The sequence below is a fragment of the Coregonus lavaretus genome (genome assembly GCF_964263955.1).
Source record: "Coregonus lavaretus genome assembly, chromosome: 1".
NCBI classification, from domain to species: domain Eukaryota; kingdom Metazoa; phylum Chordata; class Actinopteri; order Salmoniformes; family Salmonidae; genus Coregonus; species Coregonus lavaretus.
The window spans coordinates 46,461,467-46,476,653 of NC_139988.1; the positions used below are offsets into that span (position 1 = coordinate 46,461,467).

At 43.1% G+C, this 15,187-nt stretch overlaps 1 protein-coding gene across 1 annotated transcript; it reads left to right on the plus strand.

The window, feature by feature from the left end:
* The first annotated feature begins 5,047 nt into the window (after positions 1 to 5,047).
* LOC311127121 (elongation factor 1-alpha, somatic form-like) lies at positions 5,048 to 9,942 on the plus strand. The gene is made up of 8 exons (XM_084158885.1): positions 5,048 to 5,117; positions 6,438 to 6,604; positions 6,847 to 7,026; positions 7,252 to 7,548; positions 7,764 to 7,914; positions 7,999 to 8,255; positions 8,626 to 8,860; positions 9,146 to 9,942. The coding sequence occupies exons 2-8, from the start codon at positions 6,461 to 6,463 to the stop codon at positions 9,268 to 9,270; spliced, it is 1,389 nt and encodes a 462-aa protein (XP_084015011.1). The 5' UTR covers positions 5,048 to 5,117; positions 6,438 to 6,460; the 3' UTR covers positions 9,271 to 9,942.
* The last annotated feature ends 5,245 nt before the right edge of the window (positions 9,943 to 15,187 follow it).

Here is a 15,187-nt window from a genome sequence, read left to right on the forward strand (position 1 = left end):
GCCTCTTTGTATGGTATTAGGTAAGATATTTACATTAACTCTGCTGTTGTTATTATTGTACTATTGTGTAATACCTGGTTGAAGAGATACAGCTCTTACCTATTGTGCTATTGCAGTTCTGTGACATTTTTTATTCACTGTTTTAGCCCATTTCATATGCATACATTCATCCTGCTCTATTCATTGCATTCAATGTGTATATTCATTATCTCTCTTTTTCTGTACCTTTACAGAACCATACCCATGTATATACCCATGTACATCCCCATGTTCATCTTCACTTGTGTGTGAATAAAGGTCTGTGTGTGTGTTAACACTTGGACTGTCTTATTCCTCTAACCAGGGGAGGTGTCAGTGAGTCACGTAGAGCTGGGTCGCTCTCTTTCACAAAGGCTGTTGACAAAATACTCAACAAACAATCAAATTCAGGCTCCTTGCGTAGAGGCAGAATTGACCTTTAATAGTTCAAAGACATGATTAGGTATTTACTTATTAGATAGATTGTAAATGTTAATTACACATTAATAATCAATGAATTACTTGTTTGTTTCTTTAGGAATCATTATAGAAGCACCACAAGGCAAATTCAGTTCATGGTGGAATCACAGACTTGACCCTTGTTCTTACCAGATGCAGAGCGCAACTGTAGATCCGAGTTACTAGGCACTACAGTAAAGGACGTCACGCTGCTTACTTAGCGAGTACCACCAAAGATTATCGATATACTGACAAGATACATGTCTCTCCACCCTAACAATGGGAGTCGTTGTCCACAAAGCGGCACGGCGTGCTGTCTAGCTCCCACCTATAATTTCTTTGGGTTGGTGGATACATCTCAATATTGTATCCTTTTTTGAATATTCAATGAGGATTTTTTTCATTTTTTGTTCATTTATACTTTATTTTACATTTACAAAGGACAATAACAACAACGTGAAAACAAACATCCAAACATGACAATAAACAATAGATGGGGGAGGGTGAGGGCAGGTAGCCTGGGTCCTACCAGGAAACACAGGACACCCAGCAGGCCCTGCCACAGCAAGCCAGACCCTCCAGAACATTGTCATAGTCCTGAAGGGCCGATGCCGCTCTTTCCATAGTCAATAAATCCATGAATTCCCTTAACCAAGTGTCCGCCGGATGTCATGCATTTCAATGGAGACGTCCCCAACGGAGTGAAAATGCAATGACCTGAAACAATATATTTATCCTGTCTCGAATGAGACAGGCTCTCCTTCATCTTGCGTTACAAACACTACACTTGTCCATTCAGTAGCAAGGCAAGACTCCGTGAAGATGACGTACGGCATAATGAAGTACGTCACGATGTGAATGGGGCATCAGTGGCAGTGGTGGAACAAGTACCCAATTGTCACACTTGAGTAAAAGTATAGATACCTTAATAGAAAGTTACTCAAGTAAAAGTGCAAGTCAGCCAGTACAATACTACTTGAGTAAAAGTCTATAAGTCTGGGGCCTCCCGAGTGGCGCAGCGGTCTAAGGCACTGCTTCGCGGTCTAAGGCACTGCATCGCAGTGCTAGAGGCGTCACTACAGATCTGTGTTCGATCCCAGGCTGTATCACAACCGGCCGTGATCGGGAATCCCATAGGTCGGCTTTACTTGGCTCATCGCACTCTAGCGATTCCTTGTGGCAGGCCGGGTCCCTGCAGGCTGACTTCGGTAGTTAGTTGAACAGTGTTTCCTCCAACACATTTGTGCGGCTGGCTTCCGGGTTAAGTTGGCGGGAGTTAAGAAGCATGGTTTGGTGGGTCATGTTTCGGAGGACGCATGACTCAACCTTCGCCTCCCGAGCATGTTGGGGAGTTGCAGAGATGAGACAAGATCGAAATTGGGGAGCCTAAAGTCTAAAAGTCTTTGGTTTTAAATATACTTAAGTATCAAAAGTAAATGTAATTGCTAAAATATGCTGAAGTATTAAAAGTAAAAGTAAAATTCCTTATATTAAGCAAAGCAGATGGCACAATTGTTTTTTTCTTGTATTTAACATTTACGGATAGCCAGGGGCACACTCCAACACTCAGACATTATTTACAAAAGATATGTTTAGTGAGTCCGCCAGACCAGAGGCAGTAGGGATGACCACATTCCCTTGATCAGTGCGTGAATTTGACCATTTTCCTGTCCTGCAAAGCATTTTTTTGGTTATCATGGAAAATGTATGGAGTAAAAAGTACAATATTTTCTTTAGGAATGTAGTGAAGTAAAAGTTGTCAAAAATATAAATAGTAAAGTACAGATACCCCCAAAAAATTACTTAAGTAGTACTTTAAAGTATTTTTACTTAAGTACTTTACGCCACTAATCAGTGGTACCACTTCCGATTCGGCCCATACCTGGCGAGAATTCGGGACCTCTGCCTTGCTTGCACATGTGACCGCCCTTCTGAAGCGTCTTATATATACACTCTGTGTCATGCGAAAAGCTAGCTATTCGCTGGCGCAAGTGGGAACACTGCCGGCTGAGGAGTACGTTTCACACATCCACAGGTGCTACACTTGCTTGCAGAGCAGCTCTTACAAACAGAAGATTCACCAGTCGCAAGTTTTGTAAATGAGTTGCATTCATACTCAAATTGTGTTGCATGTTTGCAAATCTTATAGAATTTATTCACAGATCAAGTTACATGTTTGCAAGTGTTATATTTTTTATATATCACGTTACGTGCTTGCAAGTATTGCGGCATTTATTCTCAAAAGAAGTTACATGTTTGCAAATATTTGTTGCAACTACAAAACTGATTATACAGGTGCAACTCATATTTTACATGTGCAAATCATACTTTACATGCCTACACAACACACTTATGTCTGTCTCTAATTTACTTCCATTCAGGACATCATGTTTAGGAGTCCATACTTCTGTTATAGGGTCGGTCTTATTTATAGGACCTTGTTTAGTTTGTACACAATTATTATTTATCTCAGAAGATACTTGTACGGATTATATTCCTAAACGCTCGTTCACTAGCTGAGGAAAAAAACACTTGTATTGAATACAACCACAGACTTTATCCTCATTGTGTTGCTCAACTCACCGCGAATTCAAAGGCAGTTGAGCAATACAAATGAGGAAAAAGTCTGTGGTTGTATTCGATAAAAGTTTTTATTAAAATTATGAATTTCAGCACCACGCGGAAGGACCGCGGTTGTACAGGACAAACATAGGTACAGGTACAGTGGGGAGAACAAGTATTTGATACACTGCCGATTTTGCAGGTTTTCCTACTTACAAAGCATGTAGAGGTCTGTAATTTTTATCATAGGTACACTTCAACTGTGAGAGACGGAATCTAAAACAAAAATCCAGAAAATCACATCGTATGATTTTTAAGTAATTAATTTGCATTTTATTGCATGACATAAGTATTTGATACATCAGAAAAGCAGAACTTAATATTTGGTACAGAAACCTTTGTTTGCAATTACAGAGATCATATGTTTCCTGTAGGTATTGACCAGGTTTGCACACACTGCAGCAGGGATTTTGGCCCACTCCTCCATACAGACCTTCTCCAGATCCTTCAGGTTTCGGGGCTGTCGCTGGGCAATACGGACTTTCATCTCCCTCCAAAGATTTTCTATTGGGTTCAGGTCTGGAGACTGGCTAGGCCACTCCAGGACCTTGAGATGCTTTTTACGGAGCCACTCCTTAGTTGCCCTGGCTGTGTGTTTCGGGTCGTTGTCATGCTGGAAGACCCAGCCACGACCCATCTTCAATGCTCTTACTGAGGGAAGGAGGTTGATGGCCAGGATCTCGCGATACATGGCCCCATCCATCCTCCCCTCAATACGGTGCAGTCGTCCTGTCCCCTTTGCAGAAAAGCATCCCCAAAGAATGATGTTTCCACCTCCATGCTTCACGGTTGGGATGGTGTTCTTGGGGTTGTAGTCATCCTTCTTCTTCCTCCAAACACGGCAAGTGGAGTTTAGACCAAAAAGCTCAATTTTTGTCGCATCAGACCACATGACCTTCTCCCATTCCTCCTCTGGATCATCCAGATGGTCATTGGCAAACTTCAGATGGGCCTGGACATGCGCTGGCTTGAGCAGGGGGACCTTGCGTGCGCTGCAGGATTTTAATCCATGACGGCGTAGTGTGTTACTAATGGTTTTCTTTGAGACTGTGGTCCCAGCTCTCTTCAGGTCATTGACCAGGTCCTGCCGTGTAGTTCTGGGCTGATCCCTCACCTTCCTCATGATCATTGATGCCCCATGAGGTGGGATCTTGCATGGAGCCCCAGACCAAGGGTGATTGACCGTCATCTTGAACTTCTTCCATTTTCTAATAATTGCGCCAACAGTTGTTGCCTTCTCACCAAGCTGCTTGCCTATTGTCCTGTAGCCCATCCCAGCCTTGTGCAGGTCTACAATTTTATCCCTGATGTCCTTACACAGCTCTCTGGTCTTGGCCATTGTGGAGATGTTGGACTCTGTTTGATTGAGTGTGTGGACAGGTGTCTTTTATACAGGTTATTATTATTATTATTATACAGGTAACGAGTTCAAACAGGTGCAGTTAATACAGGTAATGAGTGGAGAACAGGAGGGCTTCTTAAAGAAAAACTAACAGGTCTGTGAGAGCCGGAATTCTTACTGGTTGGTAGGTGATCAACTACTTATGTCATGCAATAAAATGCAAATTAATTACTTAAAAATCATACAATGTGATTTTTTAGATTTTTGTTTTAGATTCCGTCTCTCACATTTGAAGTGTACCTATGATAAAACATTACAGACCTCTACATGCTTTGTAAGTAGGAAAACCTGCAAAATTGGCAGTGTATCAAATACTTGTTCTCCCCACTGTAAGTGTTTTCAGAATTTACATTTTTACAAGTATGGACTGATGACGACTCAATGTTGATGCTAGCAAAACGCGGGACCAGTTATCATAACTCAACTCCGCCTCGATATAAGAAAACGGAGTTGCGCGTTCCTCATCTACTCGCTCTGTTGATCTGATGCTCCAGGTCTAGGAGGGGGTATGAGAATTGAGCGCAATTGCATAACCCCATCCCGTCTGCGATATAAGCGGATCAGCATCCCGTCACAGTCTTTCATTCAGCACCGAACTTGACTGTCGTTTGCGCAGGTAGGCAACAGTTTCCGATAACATTACGCATGTGATAAATTGTTTCAAATGCAATGCTGTAAATGGCCAATGATTGAATTATATTTTTCTATTTTCTATGTGTCCTTATAATATTGTTGTGCGCAACGTTTGTGTGCGTGTGAATATTGTATTGATGCTGGAAGCCGACAGTCGGCCGCTAATGCGCATAGATAGGCTATTCAAGTAAGCAGAGGGATGAGAGAACATGGCGGCAGGAGGACAGCTTGAAAAGCCTGCTAAATCCCCTAGACTTCATCAGAATTATCTGGTCGCGCTGCTAATTGTAGCACCGCCCCCGTTTTCTAGTCACCTATTTTTGAAAACATGGACAGCAAAGGCAAATGAACAGTGAAAAAACAAAACTATTGCAAAGAAAAATTAACTATTGCAAAGCTACCAGAATTTTCTATTAGAAATAACTGTCAGTTCTGGTTATATCTGGTATCAGCACCCAGTTCACCTAGATAAGCATGCAGAACTGGCTACTATAACTATTTCCATACATTACTCAGCTAATTATATGTTATGTCATAAATAAATAACAGCCTAGGGTGTTGATTCATGTGGCAATTGCACAATTTTGTGAATTTGTGATGATCTTGTGTTTATCTGTCACTGTCATGTTGTAAGTCAATGAAAAGGAAATTCACACTACTGCCCTAGTAAAGCCTGAAATTATTTAAATAATATCAGCCGTGTTATGATGTTATTCCCCTGCATTTAACCTGTGCATGCATCCACTGCAGTAGTCTGGCTTCAGACATGGCTGCTGCACTTTCAATGGCAAGGATCATGACAAAATGGAGGACTATCTGTGAGGCTATAGTTAGCAAATTGATACGGAATGCGGAGGATATTCAGTGACATAAGAGCTGATTGTCTCAATGTCTCACTGCTGAGCTGAGCTGTGGTGGCAGAGGAAAGGAGGGATAACTAGCTGGCCGGCTAAGTGGAAGAGGAGAGGTGTGTGGAGGGATGTGAGGAGAGGGAAGAAACTGTCAGTGTGTCTTGAGCTTGACAGAATTCTGTGCCCACTGAAGTGATGCCCAATTTGCTGACATTAAGTGATTGCTTATTTGTCTTGTGGTGACAAATATGTGAAATTGTTTGTGTGTGTAAACTGTGCTTGTCCTTAGAAGTTATGCTGAGGCAGTAGCTGCTGTGGCTGTTACGCAATGGCAAGTCAGTTGTAGTGTCCTTGTCCTTGTTCTTGTGCTGTAATTCACTGTATTCCCTGCTGTGTTTTTGCGCAGGAAATCCCTTAAGATCCATTGACTCTGCTGCGTTTTCTGTTTGCAGACTCTCTCACTGTCACTTTAACCATGGGCAAGGAGAAGCTTCACATCAATATTGTGGTGATCGGCCACGTGGACTCTGGCAAGTCCACCACCACTGGCCACCTGATCTACAAGTGTGGTGGCATTGACAAGAGGACCATCGAGAAGTTTGAGAAGGAGGCTGCTGAGGTGAGTAGGAGTTCGTACTGTACTTTGATAGTTTGTTCTTCTGTTAGCTGACGTGTTATAAAAAGGGTTTGTAGACTGCTGTTATAGTGTATTATGCAATCATCTTTATAGGCTACTTAAAGATAGACAAGATATAACAATATGTGTCAAAAATGCGACAATCCTTCGTCTTGGCAGTAGAATTTAATACCATGTTACTCCTCAGTAACATGTTTATAACCAGTGATGTGTGATTTTCTCAGATGGGGAAGGGCTCCTTTAAGTATGCCTGGGTGCTGGACAAGCTGAAGGCAGAGAGGGAGCGTGGCATCACCATTGACATCTCACTGTGGAAGTTTGAGACCAGCAAGTACTACGTCACCATTATCGATGCTCCCGGACACAGGGACTTCATCAAGAATATGATCACTGGAACCTCCCAGGTCTGAACCACAATGACACAGTCCTTCCTTACACACAGACACCTGCCAGGTTTTCACTCAAGTGACTGGAAGTCTATTATTAAACTTGCAATTTTGGCTCTCAAGGTTAGCTTATAGCTGTACTATAACCCCAGACAACTTCAGGAGTCGTAAAGTGCCATCTTAGTTGCATATGAGTTTTGAAAACCTATTGTATGTATTATTCCCATGTTCTGGTGTTTACAGGCGGACTGTGCCGTGCTGATCGTGGCGGCCGGTGTGGGTGAATTCGAGGCGGGCATCTCAAAGAACGGGCAGACCCGCGAGCACGCCCTCCTGGCTTACACCCTGGGGGTCAAGCAGCTGATCGTGGGCATCAACAAGATGGACTCCACTGAGCCCAACTACAGCCAGAAGCGCTATGAGGAGATTGTGAAGGAAGTCAGCACCTACATCAAGAAGATTGGCTACAGCCCGGATACGGTAGCCTTTGTTCCTATCTCTGGCTGGAATGGAGACAACATGCTAGAGGCCAGTCCTAACGTACGTAAGCACGAAACTAAAGTGCATTTCTTATTATTTCTGGTCGATATTCTAGGATAGCGTTGCAGCCACAGTGAGCCATCTATGAGTATATGCAATATAATCTGCTCTCCACTTTAATTTGAAGGAAGTAAGTCAATGTAAAATGTCTAGCACAGCACACTTAATAACTTTGCTTTGGACCTACTGCTCACTCCTGTCTTCTGCATGCTCAGATGACCTGGTTTAAGGGATGGAAGGTCACCAGGAAGGATGGCAGTTCGTCCGGGACCACCTTGCTCGAAGCTCTGGATGCCATCCAGCCCCCGTCCCGCCCCACCGACAAGCCCCTCCGCCTGCCCCTGCAGGACGTCTACAAGATTGGAGGTGAGCATCGCACCCACCCAAGAGGCTGTCCAACCATAATGATGATACATCCCTCCCCTCACTTTTGTATCCTCTCTCCCTCAGGTATTGGCACAGTGCCCGTGGGGCGTGTGGAGACGGGCATGATCAAGCCAGGCATGGTGGTGACCTTTGCCCCTGTTAATGTGACAACCGAGGTGAAGTCTGTGGAGATGCACCACGAGGCCCTGACCGAAGCAATGCCCGGAGACAACGTGGGCTTCAACGTCAAGAACGTGTCCGTCAAAGACATTCGCCGTGGCAACGTGGCTGGAGACAGCAAGAACGACCCTCCAATGGAGGCAGCCGTCTTCACTGCTCAGGTGGGCAGGGCCAGACACACACACACACACACACACACACACACACACACACACACACACACAACTACTGTAGAGGTGTAAAAACCAAAGAACCACAAGTCATACAACTACAAATAATTAGTATGTTTAACTATGATACATGGTAGTGATCACATGGATAAAAGTATTTGTGGTGATGATACAGCTTAGTAGTTACTATTAATATATCAGCACTGTTTCACACTGCTCTTCTCTCTCTCTGTGATGAGTTGTGGGGAACTATTTTTGTCAGCAAAGGGGCCAACATTGAATGTCATGGTTAGCACATCAGTGCTGATACAGGTGTTGACAGAACAACCATGTTGACTGTGTTTGATGTTCCCTCCTTTAGGTGATCATCCTGAACCACCCAGGTCAGATCAGTGCTGGCTATGCCCCGGTGCTGGACTGCCACACCGCCCACATCGCCTGCAAGTTTGCTGAGCTCAAGGAGAAGATTGACCGTCGCTCAGGCAAGAAGCTGGAGGACAACCCCAAGGCCCTGAAGTCTGGGGACGCCGCCATCGTGGATATGGTCCCGGGGAAGCCCATGTGTGTGGAGAGCTTCTCAGAGTACCCGCCACTGGGTGAGTATTGTTGGGTAGTAGTTCTCTTGGGTCTGGTTGGAATTCTTTGAAAATTATTTCACTCTCCCTTGAAGTTACCATTGATCTCACATTCTCTCTCTCTCTCTCTCTCTCTCTCTCTCTCTCTCTCTCTCTCTCTCTCTCTCTCTCTCTCTCTCTCTCTCTCTCTCTCTCTCTCTCTCTCTCTCTCTCTCTCTCTCTCTCTCTCTCTCTCTCTCTCTCTCTCTCTCTCTCTCTCTCTCTCTCTCTCTCTCTCTCTCTCTCTCTCTCTCTCTCTCTCTCAAGGTCGTTTTGCAGTGCGTGACATGCGCCAGACTGTGGCAGTCGGGGTGATCAAGGGTGTGGAGAAGAAAGCTCCCTCCACTGGCAAGGTCACCAAGTCCGCCCAGAAGGCCCAGAAGACCAAATGAATGTTGTGCTACACTGCCGACTCCAGAGTCACCCATGGCAGGACAGTGGTCACCCAACCCCACCCCCCTATTGGCTGCTTCAACTCCATAGTCAAGGACTGGTTAATAATCACAATGCATCGCAAAAGTATCAGAAGGAAAGAAAAAACAATTAAGCCTAGTCCTTAAGACAGTGTTTGTTCTTACTCCCATTTCAAAGTGGCTAGATTCATATGTATTTACGTTGTAATAGCACATTGCTAGTTTTAAACGTGTACTGTTAAATAAGTGAATGACCATGTCCCCCGTGTGTGAGATATTTTAACCATAGAGGTGCGTGGTTATAAGTCACTCCTCACGCAGTCTGTTGTCTTGCTTTTAGTGTTTGTTTGTAAACTACCTGGTGCTTAATAGCAGCCTATGGTAATACAACTTAAACTCTTATAAGTAGAAAATTAGAGAAAAGTTAAGTGTATGTTGTATTATAGCTTTAAAGTAAACAAAAAAAGATAAACATTTTACATTTGTCTTACTCTAGGCGTACTGAGCAGACCAATCGTTGACTCTCCAAGCACTTTTAATTGGCATTTTGCTAACTTTGCACTGGAAAACTTTTTAATTGGCAAAAGCTGTTGCACCTTACTCTGTTCAAGATGGCAGAAGCCTCTTCATGACATTAAAGATGTTTCAACCAACCAGAATGTACACGTACACAGTTTTTACAGATGTAATCGCAGGTGCAGTGAAATGCTTATGTTTCTCGCTCTGACAATGCAGCAATATCTAGCAATACAATAACAATACACACATAATACAAAATTAATTAAGACATATCTGATTGAGCAATATCAGAACGCGCAGTCAGAACCAGAATATAAATATATACTGTGTGAATGTGAATGGTATGTATAGACAGAATGGACAGTAGGGGAGAGTGAAGTAAGTTGAGCGCCAAAGGTTTAGTTGAGCCACCCCTTTTTTCTAGGAAACCATATACAAAATGAATCTTGACCAAATATTAAGGAAGAGGTCATCATTTCATGGTGTCTGAAGAAAGAAACCACATGGAAAAAGTGGTAAGCAAGTTAGGTCCAAAAAACGGATTTATATAGTCAAATTAATTTATTGTGTTATAGGATTCATTATTTTTTATACATCTGTTGGGGTGTCTATAAGCTACAATATGAGATCCTTAAATCAGCATGAAAGTGCATCCTTGTAGCTGTGTGGGCTAATATATTCAATTGTTTTTGCCTTGGGGTAAGTTGAGCCCATGGCCACCATACCCCATACAAATTATGATTAAGTTTTGTCCGTTTTAGGAGTAATATGCATGGTATTTTCGCAACATGTCATGCATATGAACTCAAGTGCATTTTTATTGTTACAGAGCAGACATCATCATGCCCCGTGTATACAAACGTCAAACAAGCAGCGGTCTAGCCCCCCTTGAGGTTCTTGAGAGAGCAGCCAAGGAAGTGAGAGAAGGGAAGAGGTCCATTCCAGCAGCAGCAAGGTATGAAAACATAGACTGAATGACATTGAAGAGGTACATTGACAAAAAGGAAAAAGAGTACCTGTGCGAAAGAGAGGCTATGATAGAGTAGCAGAGGCACGCATGGTTTTATCTGATGACATGGAGGCTGAGCTTGCTAAACATATCAAGAATCTCGCAGACCAGTTTAATGGGTTTAGTAGCCTCAAATGCAGAGAACTTACCTACAAATTGGAACATTGAAACAACATCCCTGTCCAAGACAACTGGTCAAGAAATGGAAGGGTAACCCTTGACGAACTCCACAATTTGTTGTGTTACAGCCTGAATTCAAAATGGATTAAAAACAAAAAATCTCACCCATCTATACACCATTCTCAATAATGACAAAGTGAAAACATGTTTTTAGAAATTTTAGCACATTTATTGAAAATAAAATGCTGAAATATCTCATTTACATACGTATTCAAACCCCTGAGTCAATACTTTGTAGAAGCACTTTTGGAAGAGATTACAACTGCAAGTCCAAACACACCAAACACACCAAGACAGTTGTGAAGAGGGCACGAAAAAGCCTATTCCCCCTCAGTAGACAGAAAATATTTGGCATGGGTCCTCAGATCCTCAAAAAGTTCTACAGCTGCACCATCGAGAGCATCCTGACTGGTTGCATCACCGTATGGTATGGCAACTGCTCGGCCTCTGACCGCAAGGCACTACAGAGGGTAGTGCGTACGGCCCAGTACATCACTGGGGCCAAGCTTCCTGTCATCCAGGACCTCTATACCAGGCGGTGTCAGAGGAATGCCCTAAAAATTGTCAAAGACTAGTCATAGACTGTTCTCTCTGCTACCGCATGGCAAGCAGTCTAGGTCCAAAAGGCTTCTTAACAGCTTCTACCCCAAAGCCATAAGACTCCTGAACAGCTAATCATGGCTACCCGGACTATTTGCATTGCCCCCCCACCCCACCCATAACCCCCTCTTTTACGCTGCTGCTACTCTGTTTATTATCTATGCATAGTCACTTTAACTCTACCCACATGTACATATTACCTAAATTACCTCGACTAACCGGTGCCCCCGCACATTGACTATGTACCAGTACCCCCTGTATATAGCCTCCCTACTGTTATTTGATTTTACTGCTGCTCTTTAATAATTTTTTATTTTATTTGTTACTTATCTATTTTGTACTTAACACTTTTTTGTTGGTTAAGGGCTTGTAAGTAAGCATTTCACTGTAAGGTCTACACCTGTTGTATTCGGCGCATGTGGCAAATAAAATTTGATTTGACTTGAATTAGTTGATTTCCCATAGTCATCTATGACTGGTTCTTGGTCCCCCCCTTTCCTCCCTTGTAGTCGTCCAATAGTAATCTTATTGTCCCTCATTATGTTATTATTTTCTTTCTGCATCAATGTCTACCTGTCCACTCCAAACGACTTGGGGAGAGTATAGAGGTTTCTAATTGTTCCTAATTGTTTTTAATCTTGGTAAAGCTACCATGGATAGATGCATAATATGTAGAACTGTAGTTTTTGAGTATTTTAATCAACTTAAATCTGGAGAAAAAACATATTTATGCTCAGGTTTATTGAATATTATGGATATCAACACACAATCCCCATGTCCCCAATGCAAACCGGGCTTAATAGGAGCATACTGCCCTTAATTGGATCAGCAATTATATCTGGTAAAAATAATAATAATAATATGCCATTTAGCAGACGCTTTTATCTAAAGCGACTTACCCATTTTTACGTATGTGTGGTCCCGGGGATCGAACCCACTACCCTGGCGTTACAAGCGCCATGCTCTACCAATTGAGCTACAGAGGACCAGATTTGAATGTTTACATCCAAGATGAGGTCCATCTTGAAGGACTCACTTGCATTGAAACACATAGGGATTGTGTGTTGATATCCATAATATTCAAAAACAAAGAATAGCAAAGTTTACTCATAAAATATTAGGAAACCAATGGTCTGGGGTATAAATATACACTATATATTACAATATTATGCAAAGTTAGTATTGAAAATGTTGAAAAATATTTATATATTTCCATTTGCATTCTATATAAAGAGCGTGCTTTTTGTGCTACTGTACCCTTTAAGACCATCTGAGATAAATGTCAAATTTACCAAAAATTTACCAAAAAGGCATCTATGTATAACAATGCAAGGTTAATTTAACAGTAAAACAAGACAAAATGCATACAGAGATCTATTATATTGTTGTGATTCACAAAGTTATGTTGCTACTGTATTGACTGTGACATATGGTATGACTGCTAGCATGAAAACCCCATATTTTCAATTGGCAAGAAATAGTAATTCATTCCCATTTAGTATGTTATCATGTGCATATATCAACACAAAAATATCTTCACTTCACAGTAAGTACGATCACTTATCTGAGAAGGTACTAAAAATATTTAAAAAATGTGTTTATCTGAGAGTCGCCTCCACACCAATGTGTTTTTGCAACTTAGAAATTGGCCACTAGTAGGAACTTACACATAACTGTCAATAACTTAATAATAAAACATCTGATCGGCTTAGAAAACCACATGAACTGGTTGAAACATTAAATAGCATAACTTTTTTTCATTTTTCTTTGAACCCAAAGATGGAAGTGGTCTTAATGGGCACAAAATAATCAAAGGTCTAACTGCACGGAGATGCTTGGGAAAAATGGTTACAACGGGGAACCAGAGGGTTTGTGTCTCAGGGGAAGAGGGTGGATCTGATCTCCATCACCTAGGACTTGACATAGATTAATCAAATCTCACATTGTTGTCAATTTTTGCACAATATTGCATGCATTCTCAAACAGCTGTAACTGTATATGCATTCATAAATCAGGTCCTTTCTTGAGTTGGGCTCTGGGATGTAACAACTGTTGAGCATCTGATCTTATGGTTGATTGTGGAGGAAAGGGGTTGAATGTGTTAGAGTATGTGTGTGTGTGTGTGTGTGTTTATCCCACATCTGTTGCAAGGGGGTAAGGATGTTAGGGAGAATATAGGATGAACCACAATAATTGCTTGACAAAAATGTTATGTAATACAATGGCAATCCGGGTTATAGGTAACAATCCTACGCATGAACTGCCGACATTATTACGAGGCATTCCGCCTCGGAGGCGGATCCGGCTCCGGGCGTGACGACCACATTCTCTCAGCCTTCCCGTTGCGCCCCTGGTCTGGTCTGGACCTCGGCGCGCTGCTTCCCCTCTCCTTCCTCCCACGATACTCCAAGCCCTGTCTGGACCCTGGTGTGGGAGACCCCGAACCTGGAGAGGGGCTGACGTGTGGGTCTGGACTGGAGCCGCTGACCGGAGCTGGACCAGGCACCGGTGGAGCGTACTGCTCTGGCTCCGGAGTGAAGCTGCTGACCGGAGCTGGACCAGGCACCGGTGGAGCGGACTGCTCTGGCTCCGGAGTGGATCCGCTGACTGGAGCTGGACTGGGCACCAGTGGAGCGGACTGCTCTGGCTCCGGAGTGGAGCTGCTGACTGGAGCTGGACTAGGCAGCGGTGGAGCGGACTGCTCTAGCTCCGGAGTGGAGCAGCTGACCGGAGCTGAACTTTACCCCGGTGGATCGGACTGCTCTGGCTCCGGAGTGGAGCAGCTGACCGGAACTGGATCAGGCACCGGTGGAGCGGACTGATCTGGCTCCGGAGTGGAGCAGCTGACCGGAGCTGGACTTGACCCCAGTGGAGCGGACTGCTCTGGCTCCGGAGTGGAGCAGCTGACCGGAACTGGATCGGACACCGGTGGAGCGGACTGATCTGGCTCCGGAGTGGAGCATACTGGCCCCCCGTGGGAATCGAACCCACAACCCTGGCGTTGCAAGCGCCTTGCTCTACCAACTGAGCTACACGGAACGATATACATTACTCTTACTGAATTTCCACGTGGGCGAGGATATTGGAAATGTAATCAAAGCCTATTGGATGATAACTTGTTTTTAACTAGGACAGAGGAATTTATAACAGATTTTTTCCGACATGACATAGGTACAGCAAATCCCCTTAGTGTATAGGACACTTTTAAATATGCCTTTAGAGGCCATGCAATTCAGTACTCATCTCGAAAACAAAAGCAATTTAGGTCAAAAGAGTCCATGGTAACAAAGGAAATAGAAGGTCTAACAGAACAGATAGATAGCAATAAAAACTGTAACATAGAGGCCCAGAATAAATTAGAGGAAAAACAAAAAGAAATGGAGAAACTTATTCAAGAAAGATCAAGTGTAATATATTATAAAAATAAAGCAAACTGGATGGAATTTGGGGAAAAATGCACCAAATTATTTTTTAATCTTCAACATAAAAATGCTACCAAAAAGAATTTACTGAAACTGGTTACAAATAACGGAGTCACCCATGATTCACCAAATGATATTTTGAAGGAGGAAGCAAAGTACTTTAAGC

Bases quoted from the DNA above. Each gene is read 5' to 3' on its own strand.
- LOC311127121 (XM_084158885.1), top strand. From the start codon at position 6,461: ATGGGCAAGGAGAAGCTTCACATCAATATTGTGGTGATCGGCCACGTG. The intron at 7,027-7,251 runs GTCTGAACCACA...TGGTGTTTACAG, and splicing joins TGATCACTGGAACCTCCCAG to GCGGACTGTGCCGTGCTGAT. The intron at 7,549-7,763 runs GTACGTAAGCAC...CTGCATGCTCAG, and splicing joins TGCTAGAGGCCAGTCCTAAC to ATGACCTGGTTTAAGGGATG.